General features: G+C 43.5%; 1 protein-coding gene across 1 annotated transcript in view; it reads left to right on the top strand.

The window, feature by feature from the left end:
• Positions 1-15,707: 15,707 nt before the first annotated feature.
• GXYLT2 (glucoside xylosyltransferase 2) overlaps positions 15,708-18,556 on the top strand; it is a gene marked incomplete at both ends in the record, with an annotated part of 78,459 nt that continues 75,610 nt past the window's right edge. Inside the window, one exon of the mRNA XM_079712760.1 lies at positions 15,708-15,982. Coding sequence (XP_079568886.1) covers positions 15,708-15,982 — 275 coding nt within the window. The remainder of the gene's footprint in view (positions 15,983-18,556) is intronic.

Genomic DNA, 18,556 nt, shown 5'->3' with positions numbered 1-18,556 from the left:
CATTGCTCCTTGCCCTGGGTCCCGATGTGCACACTACTTTGTGTGTGCCCTGCAAGAGTGGAGTCTCTATTTCCCCCAGTCCTGTCGAAGTCCTGCAATCAATTCCCACTAGGCTTCAAAGTCTGATTCTCTAGGAATTCCTCCTCCCGTTGCTGGACCCCCAGGTTGGGAAGCCTGACGTGGGGCTCAGAACCTTCACTCCAGCGGGTGGACTTCTGTGGTATAAGTGTTCTCCAGTCTGTGAGATACCCACCCACCAGTTATGGGATTTGATTTTACTGTGATTGCGCCCCTCCTACCGTCTCATTGTGGCTTCTCCTTTGTCTTTGGATGTGGGGTATCTTTTTTGCTGAGTTCCAGTGTCTTCCTGTTGATGATTGTCCAGCAGCTAGTTGTGATTCTGGTGTTCTCACAAGAGGGAGTGAGAGCACGTCCTTCTACTCTGCCATCTTGTTTTCCTCCTCCTGTTATTATTTTAGAATATGTCTTTTCAGACTCAGTCTATTCATAAAATTCATAAAATGTATCTTTCTATTCATAAAAAGTACAGAACAATTTTAAACAAAAATGGTATCATACTCTTATTTTCGCTTTTTCCACCTAACTTAGCATTGTAATATTTCAATTTGACTACATTTTGTCAAGGATATTATAGCATAATTATACCCTTCTTATTTATCACTGTTAGTATTGTTAATTCTTAAGAAGTGAACAAGGTGATGATTCATTTTGAGAGAGGAAAAAAATGAAAGCAATAGTAAAATCATAAGCATAGATCACAAAACTAGAATAAAAATACCGAAGTTGGAATACAAACTAGATAACACATTTTGAAGTTTGAAAAACAGTTATCCTTTTATATACAATGGGACTAGATATCCTAAGTTTTGCAATTCTGAGTTATAAACTGATTCTAAGAGGGCTTGGATGAATTCATGGTTAACTTACAGATAAATACTGGATGTAAAAGAGGATTAAGGGATGGTCCCAACCAGATACAGACCATGAATCTAACACTGGTGATGTCTCCAAAGTTTTTAAAACTCCTTTATAGTTAAGCACAACTATTTTTGATCCTTGCACCAATCCGTCAGCCCATTCAAATCACATTTGTTAAAAGAGCACAGTGTTAGCAATAATATAGCACAGTCTTGGGTATTTCTGGTAGGATTTAGCTTGATTCCAATTGTATACAAGCTCAGTAAAGTTCTGAAGAAAATCTAAAACAGTTACAGCTGATCCCAGGGTATTTTTGTTTTGTTTTGTTTCAGACATTTTTGTGCAGTGTGTAGCTAAGGGCTTAGCAACATATATTTCAAGATGCTAGTCCCATCCCATTAGAGGAAATGCAGATCACAGGGGAATGCTAACCAAACTGCATTTTGAACTTCCTTCATTGTTTTTTTTTTGGCCGACCTGTGCAGCATTGTGGGATCTTTCTTCCCCCACCAGGGATCGAACCCGCACCATCTGAAGTGGGAGCCTGGAGTCCCAACCACTGGACCTCCCGGGAAGTCCCATGAACTTCCTTCATTGTTTAATGTTGTATATCTAAAAGACATCTACAGAAGGTACCATTTTGATGCCCTGCCCAGATGCTCTTTATGGAACTGGGGAGCCCATCTGTCACTGGCTGCAAACATTGGGGATGACCTCTTCTCCAAAGACTTTCTCTAGTCCAGGGTTTCTCCATCTCAGGTATCTGGAGCCAGATAATTCTTTGCTGTGGGGGGCCCACCTGTGCATTGTGAGATGTTTAGCAGCATCCCTGGCCTCTTATTTCTCAATGCCAATACCAGCCCTGCTATGGTGAGAACCACAAATACCTCCAGACTTTGCCAAACGTCTCTTAGGAGACAAAATTGTCCACAGTTGAGAATGACTGCCCTAGATTGATGGGAGGCTCCCGGAAGTAATTACCACCACAACCGTGAGGACTGGTATGGGGTACAGAAGACTGCCTTAAAGGGCAGATGACTCCAGTGTGGCTTACGCTCCAGAGTTCCTTAAGGGATCGGGCCAAGGGTAGATTTTCCCTGCCCATATCTTTGCTCAGCACTTCCCCTTTCCCTGTCCTTCACTTCCTCCCTTACAGGTTTCCCCTGTAAGTAACAGGGGAGTAACACCCCACAATAAATCCCATGCATCCGAATCTTTGTCTCAGGTTCTGCTTCTAGGGAATAGGTTGAAGGTACCTGACCTATGTGCACATCTTGAGGAACCCCTTAACATTCCTTACAGTCCCTCAAAACTACTGGAGTGGGCTTCCCTGGTGGTGCAGTGGTTGAGAGTCCGCCTGCCGATGCAGGGGTCGCAGGTTCGTGCCCCGGTCCGGGAAGATCCCACATGCCGCGGAGCGGCTGGGCCCGTGAGCCATGGCCGCTGAGCCTGTGCGTCCAGAGCCTGTGCTCCGCAACAGGAGAGGCCACACAGTGAGAGGCCCACGTACCGCAAAAAACAAAACAACAACAACAAAAAAAAAACAATACTTCAATTTTTTTTAAATAGTGAAAAAAATTTTTTAATCCAAAAAACAGATACCCTCTGCCTTTCTAAATAATAAAGTCACTCAGATAAGAGAGTTATTAAAGAATGTTTATATGTCAGGAAAAAAAAGACCAGATTCAAAAGAGTTCATACTAGACGCTTCCACTTACATGAAGTTCAGAAACAGGCAAAAGTTATATATTGGTTATAGATGTGAGAATAATGATTACTTTTGTGGGGATGGTTATTGACTGGGAGAAGGCATTAGGAAGCCTGCTGGGTGCCAAATATTTACTCTATATCTTGATTTGGGTGGGAATTATGTGGATATATACTACGTAAAATTCATAGAGCCACATACATATTTAAGATTGGGCACCTTACTGTATATAATTAATCAATATATAATAAAAGAAATTCTGTGCATGACTAGAAAACAGTAAGAGCTGACTCACCCCTGGATGCTGGGAATATAGGCTGCTGATGGCTCACAGCCATGTCCCTCACAGGACATTGCCCTTGACTGCAGAAAACTGCCTTGTCCAAAGTTACCCACCTCCTAAAGGCTAATGCAGGATACAAAGGTCTGGCTCGCTGCCTCAGATGGGACAACTCTGAAAGCCATCCCGGCTCCAAAGCTCCCTGCAGGATTGGCAGAGGCCTTGGTTGCAATGGCACTGTGGGCCTCTGTCCAGTGTCACTTTCTCTTTACAGGTATATCTCCCAAGGCATCCCTCCTAAAACCACCTTCACTCAGTGGTCCTCCTTAGAGTCTGTTTCCAGGAGCTCCAATCTAAGATGCCGTCTGTGCTACAGGTCTACTCTTCCAAATAGAGTGGAATGCCCACCTTGCTTTCAATATTGAAATTCCTAAAATTAACTCAACAGCCTACTTCTTGATTTTTCTGCAGTGTCATTTCCTGGCATTTCTTCACCAAGGGGTCTTGAAGCCATGATTTTGCCTATATTTTAAAAAAACTATTGCCAGGACTCTCTTTCTTCCTGAATGCCTTTTGATTATTGCAGCCACGCAGAAGAAAAACAGCCTTTTGGAGAAAATACTAAGCAAAACTATGAGCTCTAAGGAGGAGAAAAATAGGTCCCCCTGCAATTTGAAACAATTTCTGTTGGTTATGTGTATTGTAAACTCATTGTAAGTACTTCTCTGTAAAACTGAAAAAACATAACTGGATTATTTTACATTATTTTCCCAGAAGAGTTCACATTAGTCACTTTTTTTCCTAAATAAGAATAAATCCTTTCAACTAAAGGCCATAGTATTTGAAATGCAGGTAGTAATTATGTCATTGTCAATGGTACATAATGAAGACCTAGCCTTGAATCCTCTCCCAATCTTCTCCCTTGGCTTTGCTCCATTCTGCACTCTGGTTTTTGCATAGTTTCTAAGTGTTCATTCATCCCTCAATTTATTTACCCTTCTTCTCCTACCTTGACATTGTTTTCATTTCAAATCAATATTTTTTCCTTATGGGTTTTGTTTATTTACACTTGTTTTTCTTGGTCATTTCAGTATTTAACAACCTTCTTATTGTGATTTTTTAAGTCATAATTTGTAGCCAATTAGATGTCTTCTTTCTTTATATGAGACACGAAGAAATAAGAAAATTTAAACTTACATCTTCATGGCATCAGACGTCTCCAGCCAATGGGACAGAGCCTGCTGCCTTCATTATCATAGTTTATGGAATTTTTTTTCACCCTGGAAAATAATGCTTGTGTTCTTTCCTTCTCCTCTGGGCAATACTGCCCCCAAGTTATCATAAATTTATGGTATAAATTTAATCAACAATAATAGCTGGTATTTATTGGTCACTTATTACATAGGAGCCATTTTTCCAAGTGATTTGTAAACAATGTCATTATTTCAGCTCTAGGAGGAAACAGCCGTTATATCACCAGCACCCTCATTTTATAGATGAGGAAACTTGGACTTAAAGAGGTTGAATGACTGCCCAGGTCTCATGGCTTATAAGTAGCACAGCCAGGATTGGGACCCCTGAGCTTATCCCACCTCTAGTCCACCATCTATAAAACACATGTTTCTGTTCTTGATGAGCTGGGAAGAGGAGAGAGAGGAGATAATACAAGATGAAAGAAATGATACCTAACTTCAAATAATTTAGACTTTAGCTATGAAAATAAAACACAGAAGGATTAGCAGTTGTGGTAGCCAATTTCCAAAGCTGTGTCTTCCCACAATGAGCCACTACTCCCAGCAATCTAACCCTTGTGTGGTCCCTTTGCACAGTGAATCTGGGTTGGCCCTGTGGAGCCAACAGAATGCAGCAGAGGTGACACTGCATGACTTCTGAGAGCCAGGTCATAAAAAAACCTTGCCACTTCCAACTGCACTATTGAAATGCATGCTCTGAAGGAAGCCAGCCACAGTGCAAGAAATCCAGCTACTCCTGAGACCACCAGGCTGTGGGGAAGCCCAACCTGCCACGTGGAGAGGTTGTGTGGCCGGCCCTGCTGCCTCTGCCATCCCAGCCCAGGCACCGTTCCCAAGAGTGAAGAAGTCACCTTGGCCATTCAAGCCTCAGCAGATATCACATGAAGAAGAACAGAGGAATCTCACTATCAGCCAGAAACACAGCTCTAGGCTTATGGCTCCATCCCACCCACCTCTAGGATCTGAGCCACCCCAGCTGAGGCCCCAGTTACATCAGAAGAGAGACGAGCCACCCCCGCTCTGCTTGCCCTACTTTCTAACTTACAAAATTGTCAGCCTAAGAAAATGATTGTTTCACATTGGTAGGTTTGCAATGCAGCAATGGATAAATGGAATAGCAATGAAAGACAATATAGTGTAGAAATTCAGTCAGAGAGATCCAGAGAGAGAGAAATGCATGGGGGTTGGAACAGTTAGAAAACTCTCATTTCTGATAAGTCTGGGGCCTGAGCAAAGGCTCCTGGGAGAAAAATCACAGATAAATGGGTTGGAACCAGGTCACCTTATCTGATGTGGAGGATACAAAAACTGAAGCAACAAGCATTAGGATTGGAAAAGAGGTTGGGGCAAATTGGTAAGGGTGGTGAACGCCAAGGAAGGTAATTCTGCAGCTGAACAGGACTATAAAAACCATCTAGTACAATCCACTTTTTTTTTTAAGATAAATTGAAACTCAGAGAAATGAAGTGATGCGGGAAGGTCACATAGCAAGTTGGTAGCAAAAGTTAATACTCAAGGCTAAGACTTAGTTTCTTTTCTCCAGGACCCCACCGTTGGCTAAGGAAATAGAATCATGATTCTGTGCCTAATCTAGATAAGCTTTCTCTCCTGGCATCAAAAAATACCATGGTGGATTTCCATGGTGGTGCAGTGGTTAAGAATCCACCTGCCAGTGCGGGGGATATGGGTTGGAGCCCTGGTCTGGGAAGATCCCACATGCCGCAGAGCAACTAAGCCCGTGAGCCACAACTACTGAGCCCGCATGCCACAACTACTGAAACCCGCGCGCCTAGAGCCAGTGCTCCACAACAAGAGAAGCCACCGCAATGAGAAGCCCGTGCACCGCAAGAAAGAGTAGCCCCCGCTCACCGCAACTAGAGAAAGCCCGCGCACAGCAACTAAGACCCAACGCAGACGTAAATAAATAAATAAATAAATAAATAAATAAATAAATAAATAACACCATGGTATATCCATCCTTAATATCTGGTAAATATCTGGACAGATTCTGTAGTGTTTAATGCCAGATTCTTTCCTTTGTAGTTGTAAAGTCTCTAATCATTCTTTCCTCATCCTCTCTTTCCATGTAAAAACCAAACCAAACCAAAACCTCTAAACCTTTTAGGCTCTGAATTTTCACCAAATTCTCCATTAAGTTTTTTAAAAAAACTTTATTGAGGCATAAATTACATTTTATAAAATTCACTCTGTTTTAAGTGTACCGGTCAGCGATTTTTTCTACTGAGCTGTGCAATCATCACTTTAATCTAGTTCCAGAATATTCCCATCCCCCCCCAACGAAATCTCTCTGCATTTACAATTAATCTTTCTTCCTGCCTTGAGTTGCAGGTCACAAATAATTTACATTTTTTCTCTACAGATTTGCCTTTCTGGACATTTCAGGTAAATTGGACCATACAATAAGTGGTCCTTTGTGTCTGGCTTCCTTCATATAGCATAATGTTTTTGAGGTTCATCCACGCTGTAACATGAATCAGTAGTTAATTCCCTTTTGTTACTGAATAGTATTCCATTGTATGGATATGCCATATTTGTTTATCCATTAACCAGTTAGTGGACATTTGGCTTGTTCCACTTTTTGGCTATCATGAATAAAGCTGCTTCCACTAATTTTTAAAAGTAGTAAGGATTGCTTAGTATAGAGAAGTGTCACAGAAGTTTTGGGAGTTTTGTGGAGATTGTTTATTTAAATAAAAAAATACAGAAAAACATAAAGAAGAATATAAATTAACCATTCAGAGATAACCAGACTGTTAATGTTCTACACTTTTTTGCTAGATATATAGACTTTTCTTATAATAAGACTAAACTGTACTTACTTTTTTGATAGCTTATTTTTTTAAAGATTTTTTTTGATGTGGACCATTTTTAAAGTCTTTTATTGAATTTGTTACAATATTGCTTTATGTTTTGGTTTTTTGGCCTCAAGGCATGTGGGATCTTAGCTCCCCAACCAGGAATCAAACCTGTACCCCCTGCATTAGAAGGTGAAGTCCTAACCACTGGACAGCCAGGGAAGTCCCTTGATAGCTTATTTTTAAATTAATGTTGTCATGAATAACCTTTCTATGTGAATTACATTGTATTGAATTGAGGTACCACAATTTATCTGATCTCAATGATTAGGTAATTCAGTTACATCCAATTTGCTGGCTGTTATAAACAACAATGACTTTGGCTATGCTCACAAAAGCTGTCTCCAAACTAAATTCGTAAAACTATTTACTTCTGTGTTGTTTCAGCTCTTTTATGGTTTATTGTTTATATTCAACTTTTTATTTCTTCCTGATAGTATTTTGGCATTTGTTTACCCCAAAGTCATCCTTCCACACTGACTTAAAAAGCATTCTTTAATGCACAGCACAGATGGATATTGTCCAGAATCCTTTCTTAGGTTTCTACTCTATTTCGTCAAGTGACTTAAATGCCAATAACATCCTGCTGTAATCAGAGCTGACTAGAGCATGATAATACATAGCAGCATTAGTCTTCCTTCAAAGTTATCTGGTTTCTTTTTGTGCAGTTCCCCAACAAAAAATCCTCAGAAGTCTAATTTTAGTTAATATGTGTATCCTGGAAATATAGATAAAGTTCACACATTTTAATAGCAAAATTGTTTTCTGAGTTCACCAAGAGAACTCCTGGTTGAAGAGACCTTGGGGTTACTTATTTGGAATCCATGTATCAATAGTCCCCTCTTGTCCCTCTTTGTCTATCATCTTCTGCTCCCCCACATGACCACCACGTTCTATTCAGATGGGGGTTCTGCACTCTTTCTCCTGTCCCTGTGATGAGATGGTCATGAACTGTGAGTCAGGTTGGTCTCAAAAGTAGATGGATCTTAAAACCCTAGTGTACCTACAGAGCACCAATACAATCCGTGCTAGGTATGAACTTTCAACTCAGGTACCAAAAAATGTAACTTTGATTTTTCCATATCTGCATTTAATTTCTCTCTCTAGCAGCAGTTTGCCTGTCAATTTATGGTAAACTCAGTCACTTCAGAGCTTTTCTTTAATCTCTGAGGTAGACTCAAGGGGTTAAGGTTTTTCTCTTCCTCCCTAATTCACCCCAAGATGTCATTTTATTTCTAGGAAGTTTTCCAAAAATCATGGAACTGAGTAGAGTGGGGTGGGTCTGAGAGGGCATCTGATGCTTGGAGTCATTTCTGTTACACAGACACGTGCAGGAATGTCCAGTCCTGTGTGATCCTCAGTCAGGGTCGTCTCTCCATACTACCATCTACGGAGACATCCAAAGTCCTATGTCATAGCTGTACAGTCCGTTCCATTTTCTGCTGAGAAATCGCCTCATCAGCGCAAGGACCTTTATTGTCCTCAAACCACAGGTAGAGTGGCTCCTGCTGGGCCCCATGTTTTATTGACACATACTCTGGCCCTTGTCAGGCAGTGCCCATCCAGAGCCCTGGACCCTCCTCCTTCTAGAACACACTCTGGATAGCCAAGACTCTGTGATTCCCTATCTAAATGCTCCTGAGCCCATCTCCAGGGTTGGTGCAGGCCTCTTTCCTGAGTGGTCCTTCTGAGGGCAAACTGCCCCTAGTGTACACACCCTTGGACCTGAGCGTGGCCAAAGGGCAGCTGTTTGCAGGGGCGTGGGCAAAGCTTAGACATATGGACAGGGGTGCCCATGCATGGGCCAGGGTGGAGGGAGGAGGGGAAGAGCTCAAGGCTGGGGCTGAGTACTTGCTCTCTATCACCCCCAGGCATACATGTAGAAATCTAAAAGTTCCTTCTGGACTTCAAGGTTGTTATCAAAACATATTTGCCATGCAGGAGCATAGAACATATGTCATTTGACAGTGGTTAGTTTGACTTATAACTTGTAAATAGTTAAGCATACGGTAGGTGGGTCTCCATTTTTTTTTTTTTTTTTTTTGCGGTACGCGGGCCTCTCACTGTTGTGGCCTCTCCCGTTGCGGAGCACAGGCTCTGGATGCACAGGCTCAGCGGCCATGGCTCACGGGCCCAGCCGCTCCGCGGCATGTGGGATCGTCCCGGACCAGGGCACGAACCCGCGTCCCCTGCATCGGCAGGCAGACTCTCAACCACTGTGCCACCAGGGAAGCCCTCCATTTAAAAAAATTTTTTTATTTTATATTGGAGTATAGTCAGTTAACAATGTTGTTTAGTTGCAGGTGTACAGCAAAGTGATTCAGTTATACATATACATGTATCTATTCTTTTTCAAATTCTTTTCCCATTTAGGTTATTACAGAATATTGAGCAGAGTTCTCTGTGCTATAATAGTGGGTCTCCATTTTTACTCTTGCCCCAGACCCTGAGAATTCTAGGGATGGGCCTGATAAGGTGCTATTGCTCAGCTGAGTGACGCTTTATATAGTCTGTGACTGTTATAGTCAGAGTGCCACTCTTTGGGGGACCCAGTTTATTCAAGTGTTCCCACTCCAACCTCTTACCTTGCTTGGTTGGGCTCTAGGTTTTATTTCCTGTCCAAAGAAAAATTTGAATACAGTGCTGAGTAATCTCTCAGGTTTCTTACTTTCTTGTAGTTTCTTGGCCTCAGAGATTTTCCTCATTTTCCCACCCACTCAGTTATGCTTATCAAAAGTTTATGCACCCTTGAAGGATACCAAATAAGATTTGAACCAATAAGGGACACTTAATCACTCTTGACTGGAAAAACAAGATTGTGCAGATGTTAATTTGTTGTAAGTTAATTTAAAAATTTGTCTTAATGCCAATAAATTTGTTTTTTTAATTTTAGAATGAGACAAACTAGTTCTGAGTTCATATGGAAAAAAAATAAAAATAGCCTGGGAAGCTCTAAAACAATAGGATTCATCCTGATTGATATATAAGCATGTTTTAACGCTAAGTACATAAAATTGCACTCTCACACAGGAGACAGACAAGTAGAATGGAATAGAAAACCCAGAAATATCTCAAAATACACCTAGGACTGCAGCACATGACCAAGGCGACATCTCAAATTGATGGGGGAAGGATGGACTGTGCAGCATTGGTGTTGAGAAAACCATCTGAAAAAAAAAAAAAGGTTGGGCCCATACTCACCCAGGATAAATGCCAAGTTAATCAAAGATCTACATTTTAAAATGAAACTATATTTATTGATAAGGGTTCTTTATGCAGATTCTGGAGAATCCTACAAATCAATCAAAGGCAACTCAACAGAAAATTGAGCAAAAGACTGGAGCAGATATTTCATAAGAGACATAAAATAAGAGTCTAATTGGCCAATACATACATGAAAAGATGCTTAACTTCATTAGTCCTCAGGGAAATACAAATTAAAACCACAATACCACTACACACCCACCAGAGTGGCTAAAATGAAACAAAAAACCAAACAAAATGCTGGCAAACATGTTTAGCAACCATGACTCTCATGCATTACTGGTAGGTGGGTTAGTTGATAAAATCACGTGGGAAAACTGTTGGGTAGCATCCACTAAAGATAAGCTTATGCCTACTTTGTAGCACAGCAATTCCCATCCTAATATATATCCAACACACATGCATTCTTATGCTCACCGAAAGACAAATACAAAAATGTTCACAGTAGGTATCCAGTGGAAACATTTCCTTCCACCCCTGTCCTCCATCTGTTCTGGATTTCTTGCTATGTAAGATAAAGATGTCTTTGTTATTCAAGTCCTTGCTACTTAAAATGTTGCATCACCACTAGCAGCGGGAGCAATGTTTGTTTTTTGTTTTGTTTTTGTCTTTTTGCGGGTACGCGGGCGTCTCACTGTTGTGGCCTCTCCCTTTGCGGAGCACAGGCTCCGGATGCACAGGCTCAGTGGCCATGGCTCACGGGCCCAGCCGCTCCGCGGCATGTGGGATCTTCCCAGACTGGGGCAAGAACCCGTGTCCCCTGCATCGGCAGGTGGACTCTCAACCACTGCGCCACCAGGGAAGCCCCAGGGAGCAATGTTTAACAGCTTATTAGAAATGCAGAATCTCAGGCCATGGCTCAGATACACTACCTTGATATCTACATTTTAACAAGGCCTCCAGATCATTTGTCCACCCATTAAAGTTGGAAAAGCCATAGATTAAGCCACAGTTAGTCAGATATTCTCTTCCGTTCCTTCTAACTGATACAGACATAACCCCAAACCTCCTGTCCTGCCCACTGAGGTATTTATTGGCTACCATCTTGTAGAGGTCATTTCACAGCCTTCTCTTTGCTCAAGCAACATATATACATTATACTCTGGGGGGCATGTTTAACAACACAGACAGTAGAGTCAGAGTACTTGAGTGAAAAATCCCATACCTGCTTTTTAAAAGAATAGATTTTTTTAAGAGCAATTTTTTAGGTTCACTGCAAAATTGAAGGGAAACTACAGAGAATTCCAATATACATACTGTCTCCTCTTATACACAGCCTCCTCCACCATCAACACCTCAGCACCAGAGGGGTACATTCGTTCAATTGAAGAATATGCATTGACACATCATTATCACCCAAAGTCCACATCCAACTGTGTGGATGCACTACAGTTTATTGATCCATCACCTGCTGAGGGACACCTTGGTTGTCTCCAAGTTTTCACAATTACTATTAAAGCTGCTATTACGAATTACTAATAACTAATTAGTAATAACCTGCACTGAAGTGCAGGCTATTGTATAGATATAAGTTTTCAGCTACTTCGAATAAATATCAAGGAGTGTGACTGCTGGTTGTATGGTTCAGGGTGTGTTTCATTGTGTAAGAAACCACCAAACCGTCTGTACCATTTTGCATTCCCACAAGCAATGCATGAGAGTCCCTGTTGGTCCCCATCCTCATCAGCATTTGGTGGTGTCAGGGTAGCAGATTTTGGCCATTCTGACAGGTGTGTAGTGGTATCTCACTGTTTTGTTTTTTTTTAAAATATTTATTTATTTATTTGGCTGTGCCAGGTCTTAGTTGTGTCACATGGGATCTTCACTGCGGCATGCGGGGTCTTTAGCTGCAGCATGCAAGATCTTTTTTTAGTTGTGGCATGCAAACTCTTAGTTGTGGGAGGTGGGATCTAGTTCCCTGACCAGGGATCGAACCCGGGCCCCCTGCATTGGGAGCGCAGAGCGTTAGCCACTGGACCACCCTGGCGACAGAACGTGGAGCATCTTTTCATTCGCTTACTGGCCATCTGTATATCATCTGTGGCGAAGCATCTATTAAGGTCTTTGGCCCATTTTTAAATCAGGTTGTTTGTTTTCTTGTTAAGTTTTAAGAGTTCTTTGCACGTTTTGCATAACAGTCTTTTGTCAGATGTGTCTTTTGCAAATATTTTCTTCCAGTCCGAATCTCTTGACTTTTGTCTTTCACAGAACAGAAGTTTTTAATTATAATAAAATCCGGCTTATCAATCATTTCTTTCATGGATTGTGCCTTGGGTATTATATCTAATAATTTGTTGCCATCCTTGAAGAGTTGTAAGCAAAGGAGAAATAGGATTCAGTTTATGTTTTTAAAAGATTATTCTGGTTTAAGGATTGGAAGAAGCCATGGGAAAAAGCAAGGAGATCAATTAGAAAGTTTCTAGGCCATAGAAGAGCCACTTCATATAATTCAGAGTCGTGGGGGATGGAGTGGGAATAACTTATGTGAAATACTATGGGAACAAGGCCATTAGGAATTGGGCAGGGTTTGATCTTGTCAAGGAAACACTATTGACAATTCAGGAGAGAAGTGGATAGATGTCGATTATGTCTTGGGGGCAGAGTCAACAGAACTTGCTGACTCTTTGGGTATGGGAGGTGAGGGAAGCAGCCTTCTAAAACAGCTCTCAGTAATCCTGGTATGCAGGCCCTTGTGTAATCCTCTCCACCTGAGTGCAGAATGAATTTAATGCCTTGCTTCCAACAAGGAGAAGATGGCATAGTGATGGGATGTCACTTCCAAAAATAGATAATAAAAAACTGTTACCTCTGTCTTGATGGCATTCTCTCTCTGGCTCTTCTGATGTACTTATTCTGATAGAGCCACCTGGCAAGGCACTGAGGGCAGCCTCTGACCAAGAGCCAGCAAGGACCAGAAACCCTCAGTCCAATGAACTGAAACCCTTCCGACGACCATGTGAGTGAGCTTGGGAGCAGATCCTTCTCCAGTTGAGCCTTCAGATGAGACCACCACCCCCAGGCCAACACTTTGATTACAGCCTTTTGAGAGCCTGTGAAGCAGAAGACCCAGCTAAACCATGCTGGATTCTTGACCCACAGAAAGCATGAGGTTGTATGTGTATTATCTTAAGCCACCACACTTGGGGTAGTTTGTTATGCAACAACAGATAACTAACACAGGAGGTGAGAGGAAACAGAGAAACCAAGGATGGTTCCCACCTAATTTCTGGCTTGAGCAACTGAGTATCTAGACAAGGGGAGAAACAGATTTCTGGGGTAGGGGGACAAATACACAAGCATTTGGTATATATGACATCCAAGTGACAAATGGGATGAGTCATAGATATGGTATCTGGAATCTTTTTTCCATGATGTTAGATATCAGAATGGTAACCAAAACATGAATTTGGACTTAGGGGAAGGAGATAAATCAGGCCTTTCCTTTGTTTCAGCAAGGTTAAAGAAAACAGAGTCCTCTGTCTGGTCAAACCTAGTTGTTCCAAGTTCTACTTTGGTGTTTGAGGCCAAAACCTTAGCTGCTAGCCAAGTGTTACTTTGCCTTATTTTATTCTTATTGCATGTGTCTCCTTGAGGAAGAGAGGAAGTGGCAAGACAGAGTTTGGGAATTCTTGCTTCACTGGGCCACATACTAACATAATAGTGGCCATTTCTAAACTTGGAAGGCCTGAACACCAGGCTTTAGCCTAGCCCAGTGTTTCTCCACAGTGCCCCCATGTTGGCAGTTGGCCCAGGACAATTCTTTGTGCTGCTGGAGTGTCCTGAGCATTGTGGGAGGTCCAGTGTGTGCCAGTAGAACTTGCCAGTTATTGTGACAACCCAAAACATCCTTCCCACAATTCCAAATGCATCCTAGCAGGACGATACCTCACCCTCAATGGAAATCGATGGATTTTTTTGTGCTCGTTCACCTGCAACATCTGCTGTGCACACCTTGAGCCTGCATCCTGCCATCTCTTAGGTGCCTACTTGGCCAGAGGTTCCAGGTGTTTAAATATTCTCATTCCTAGAACTGAAAATACAATGGGATCTCAAAGAATTAAAATGTAATGCTAATATGAGAACCATTCGGAATATAACTGAATTTTAGACGATTTATAAGGCAACATGGAATCTTGTAGAATCTCAGGGACATTGTCATAACTGCTGTTCCTTGTCCCGTGGCCAAGCAGAAAAGAGAGTTAATAGAACGTTGGCTGTCAGTTCATGGTGAATAATAAGAGGAGGTGTCCTCGTGCTTCACATTTATGATTGGGGATGCCCTGGAAGAAGAGTTGGGAAACTCTGGAAACTTGATCTGGTGATTGTGGCTGTTAAAGTCTCGGAAGAATTCATTTCTACACTGGCTTGTGAATATTACTCTATACCAAATCTATGTCAGAAAGAAAAAATGTGCATTTATGTATATATGACTAGCTCTGTTTTATTGTACTAATTATCACAGAGCTTTTTTGGGCACCAATTGTGAGCCAGGCATTGTGCGAGTTTCTTCGAATGCTTTGTTTAATGTAATGTCCACACAACCAACGGCTCTGCGGAGAGCAGCAATACAATCCCAGTTTGCATGTAAGGGAATTAAGGCTCAAGAAATTTGTGCCACTTGCTCATGATCACCTAGCCTAGATCATGAGCGGCAGAGTCAGATTTCAAACCCAAACTCTAGAATTCACTCTGTAACTTGTTTAGACAACGTGGATCTGGAGTGGTTATCCTACAGGTACCCACCAAGTGCCAGGCCCTGCATTGGGAAAACAGGACAGAGATGTCCCTGCCTGATTGGATGTATGGGTAGGTGCACGAGTGCGTGGATAGATGGGTAAAAGTAAATGATGGGGCAAATGCATGGAATAATGAGAGAATCCGATGAAGAGAAGATGGAATGGGAGAGTAAGTGAATGAGTGACGGAATTGAAGTAAACGAGGGAATGGAACGGAGTGGGAGACAATGAATGAATGAACGAATGAATGAGTGAATGAATGGATGAATGAGGAGGTGAGAGGTTTTTAGGCTGCCCTGAAGACGGAGCGCCTGGCGGCTGGCGGGCGGGTGGGCGGACGGACGGGCGGCTACTCCACACAGTACGGTAGGCGCGGGCTGCCCCTCCTCGGCCTGGCTCCACGCCTCCCCCTCCCTCCCCTTCTTCCCCCTCCCTCCCCTTCTTCCTCCTCCGTCGCGCGCCCGCTCGCCTGTCGGACGCCCGGACCCCAGTCCCCGGCGGGCGGGCTGAGGAGGCGGCCGTCGCGCGCCGCTGCCCTCGCCCCGCCGCCGCCGCCGCCGCTGCCGCCGCCGCCCGGCGCGCCGCGATGCGCAGAGGGGCCGCGCCGCCCAGGGGCCGCCGCCGCCGCCGCCGCCGCCGCCGCGCCGCACCATGAAGCTCCGCAACAAGGCGGCGGCGCTGCTCCTGCTCGCGCTGGCCGCGCTCCTGCTCGCGGGGCTGTCCCTGCGCGCCCGCCGCGCCGCACACCCCGCGCCGCTCGCTCGCCCCGCGTCCGACCCGCCGCGCCGCCCCGCGCCGGCCCCCGCGCGCCTCCCGGGCCCGGGTGCCCTCCCGGGGGCCGGCCAGAGCGCTCGCCGGCGCCGGCCTCCGCGTCCGCGCCCCCGAGCCAGCCGTCGGGGCGCCGCGAGCCTGAAGAAGTTGGCGAGGTGAGTCGTGGCAGCCCCAGAATCCCATCCGCGGACCCGTGTCTCCCTCCTTCCACCCGTGTCCGGTCCAAGGGAGGCTGTGGGCTGGAGGGACAAACTCCAAGTTCACCCACGGGCTGCCCACTTTTATTTCTTTCCCGACTAGAAATGAAAAACCGTCTTCGTGGAGTCCTGTTAACAGCGCAGTGCTGGTCATCAACGTACCTTTTGAAAAGAGAAGTGTCAGGGAAAGTGGTCTGCATGGTACATTTTTAACTGTCAGGGCAAAGGATTTTTTTTTTTTTTTTTTTGCATTCTTGCAAACATGCTCCCTTTGTCGAATTTCTCAAAAGCCATCACGATTTAAGAATGCTTTATCTAACTCTCATGTTTCACTGGAGAATTTCTACCCAAAACTTAGATCTGATTGAGTTGGAAAAGTTAGATGTTTACTAAGCACTGGCTGCCTCTCACGGAACCGCGAATCTCCCCCTGTGCTTAGAACAGAAGAGGCGCTCGACCTGAGTGTACTAAGAAGTGTTCTCCTTGGAAGCGTGGGGCTTCCCCTGTTCCTCCTTTTTTCAGACTCATGTGTGGTCAGAGCCCTGCAAGGAAAACATCTTAGCCTTCGACATTCTGTTTGATATCCTCTTTATCTGCACAGAGCTTAACCCGCCACAGCTTTTCATCTTTGGCTTTAGGGTTGCTGGAACACCGCAGGTTAGGGATTTGCGTTCATTTCCTTTGTTGTGGAGAGCTTTTTAACAATCTCCTTGTCTTGTAGCCCTCTGTTTCCTCTACCCTTTGGAGACTGTTGATGTTTCTAACTGCCAGTTGCAACGTCCACATTTGCTGGGCTCCTTAATTACTCGAAACGAGTGGAAGACTTCTTTTTCACCGTAATGACTAAATTTGGTTTGGCGTTTTTACTGTAAGTGAGAGAAAAGTCAGGAAACCTAGTAAGTAGCTGTGTCAGCTTTTGTTTCTCTTCTCCCTGGTAAGAAATGTACAGATGGGTATGGACAAGTTTTAGGGGAAAAAACCCCAGTGATGTATAGAATTGCTTTTAAGTCTATTTAGAACCATTTACAATCTCTTATGGATGTATTCACTCTTTAAAATAAGGATATTTCTGTTAGGAAGTTAATAGGGTTTTCCCTCTTATGTACTGAGGTTTCTTGTAATGGATTCTATTATGGTTTAACTACAAAGTTGCTATGATTTGTAAGTTGATGGGACAACTTGGAAGATAATTAGAATGGACACCATTTATCACAGCTAACTTTTTACGAGGCATAGTGTTAACCACAGTACATTAAAATAGTCATTATTAACACTAAGGTTACGTTCATTAACTACGCCATCTGCACCATAACCCTAGATAGTGGTTCTCCTGGCATTCTCTTTGAACCAGCAGCACCAGAGTTACCTGGGGCTTTGTTGGAAATGCTGAGTCTCACCCCTCCGCTCCTCCACCCAGGCCCACGAAATCAAAAATCAAGAGGTTGAGTTCAGTAGTATGTGTTTTAACAAGCCCTCCTCTTGTTTCTGATGCACACCAAACTTTGAGAGCCTGCTCTGTGAAGTAAGCACTAATATTATTTCCATTTTACAGATGAGGAAAATATTACACAAGGTTTAGCAATTTGTCCAAGGTTCCATGATGAGGATAAAGATCCCAGCAGTCTTGATACAGGTTGAGCCCTTTCGTACTAATGCAGATGTCATACACTAGGCTTGCCTGCATTCATAATTTTCCTGAAATTTTTCTGAAGAAACATCATAGATTTTTGGAACTCTCTTCATCCTTCAAGGTGTTGGGAACATTGGGGCAGCATCTTCTTGTCTCTGTCTGAACAAATTGGCTCTGACTCAGAAGAGATCATGAACAGAATCCAAATGGTTGTTTTCGGGAAGGACCATTTCCATGAGCAACAGTATCTCCTGAAGCCATTTTTCTTCTAATCGTATCTCTTAGATTATCATGGAAATCATGAGCAACACCATAAGAATAAAGAACAACATTTTCAAACTCAGGAAAGAGGAAAAAACAAAAAGAGCCACAGGAAGTCTCAGGCTCGAATGCATAAACATGAAAGTCTAGCGTCCTCTGGCGAAGTTGACATTTTCAGGGTCTTATTAATGTTTCTTTTGCTACCTGGACAGAAATAGCGACAGCACTAAGGGAGCAGGAGGAAAGATCTCTGCATGGACGCCTTTGTTTCTTTCCTAATCCTGCCTGGGTTAAATTTTTGTGGTTTAGGAGGAATTTCATTTTAGGGAGGGGAAAGAAAGCCTCATGTTTTCAGAAAATGAGCACTTTAATCTCTTTACATGGCTAGAATCCAGAAGAGACGAAGGCTACGTACGTGATCTTGTATCTCGAGCCTGGGCAGTAGTCGGCAGCAAGCGTGGAGTTGGGTGGGACCCAGTCCACCACCTGCTGACCATCCTCAGACCAGGCTGGACTGCTCCCCCCGGGGTCCTGGTGTAAGTGAAATCCTGCCACGTCAGCACAGCAAGCATGGCACTCTCCTTCCACATCTTGTTTTCATTTTGGAGAAGTTTCCAGGGACTTGCCTAGTTAGCAGGCAG

This window comes from Hyperoodon ampullatus (assembly GCF_949752795.1).
Source record: "Hyperoodon ampullatus genome assembly, chromosome: 10".
Classification (NCBI taxonomy): Eukaryota; Metazoa; Chordata; class Mammalia; order Artiodactyla; family Ziphiidae; genus Hyperoodon; species Hyperoodon ampullatus.
Note: the sequence above shows the minus strand (reverse complement) of the source record. Positions and strands in the feature narration are given on the sequence as shown.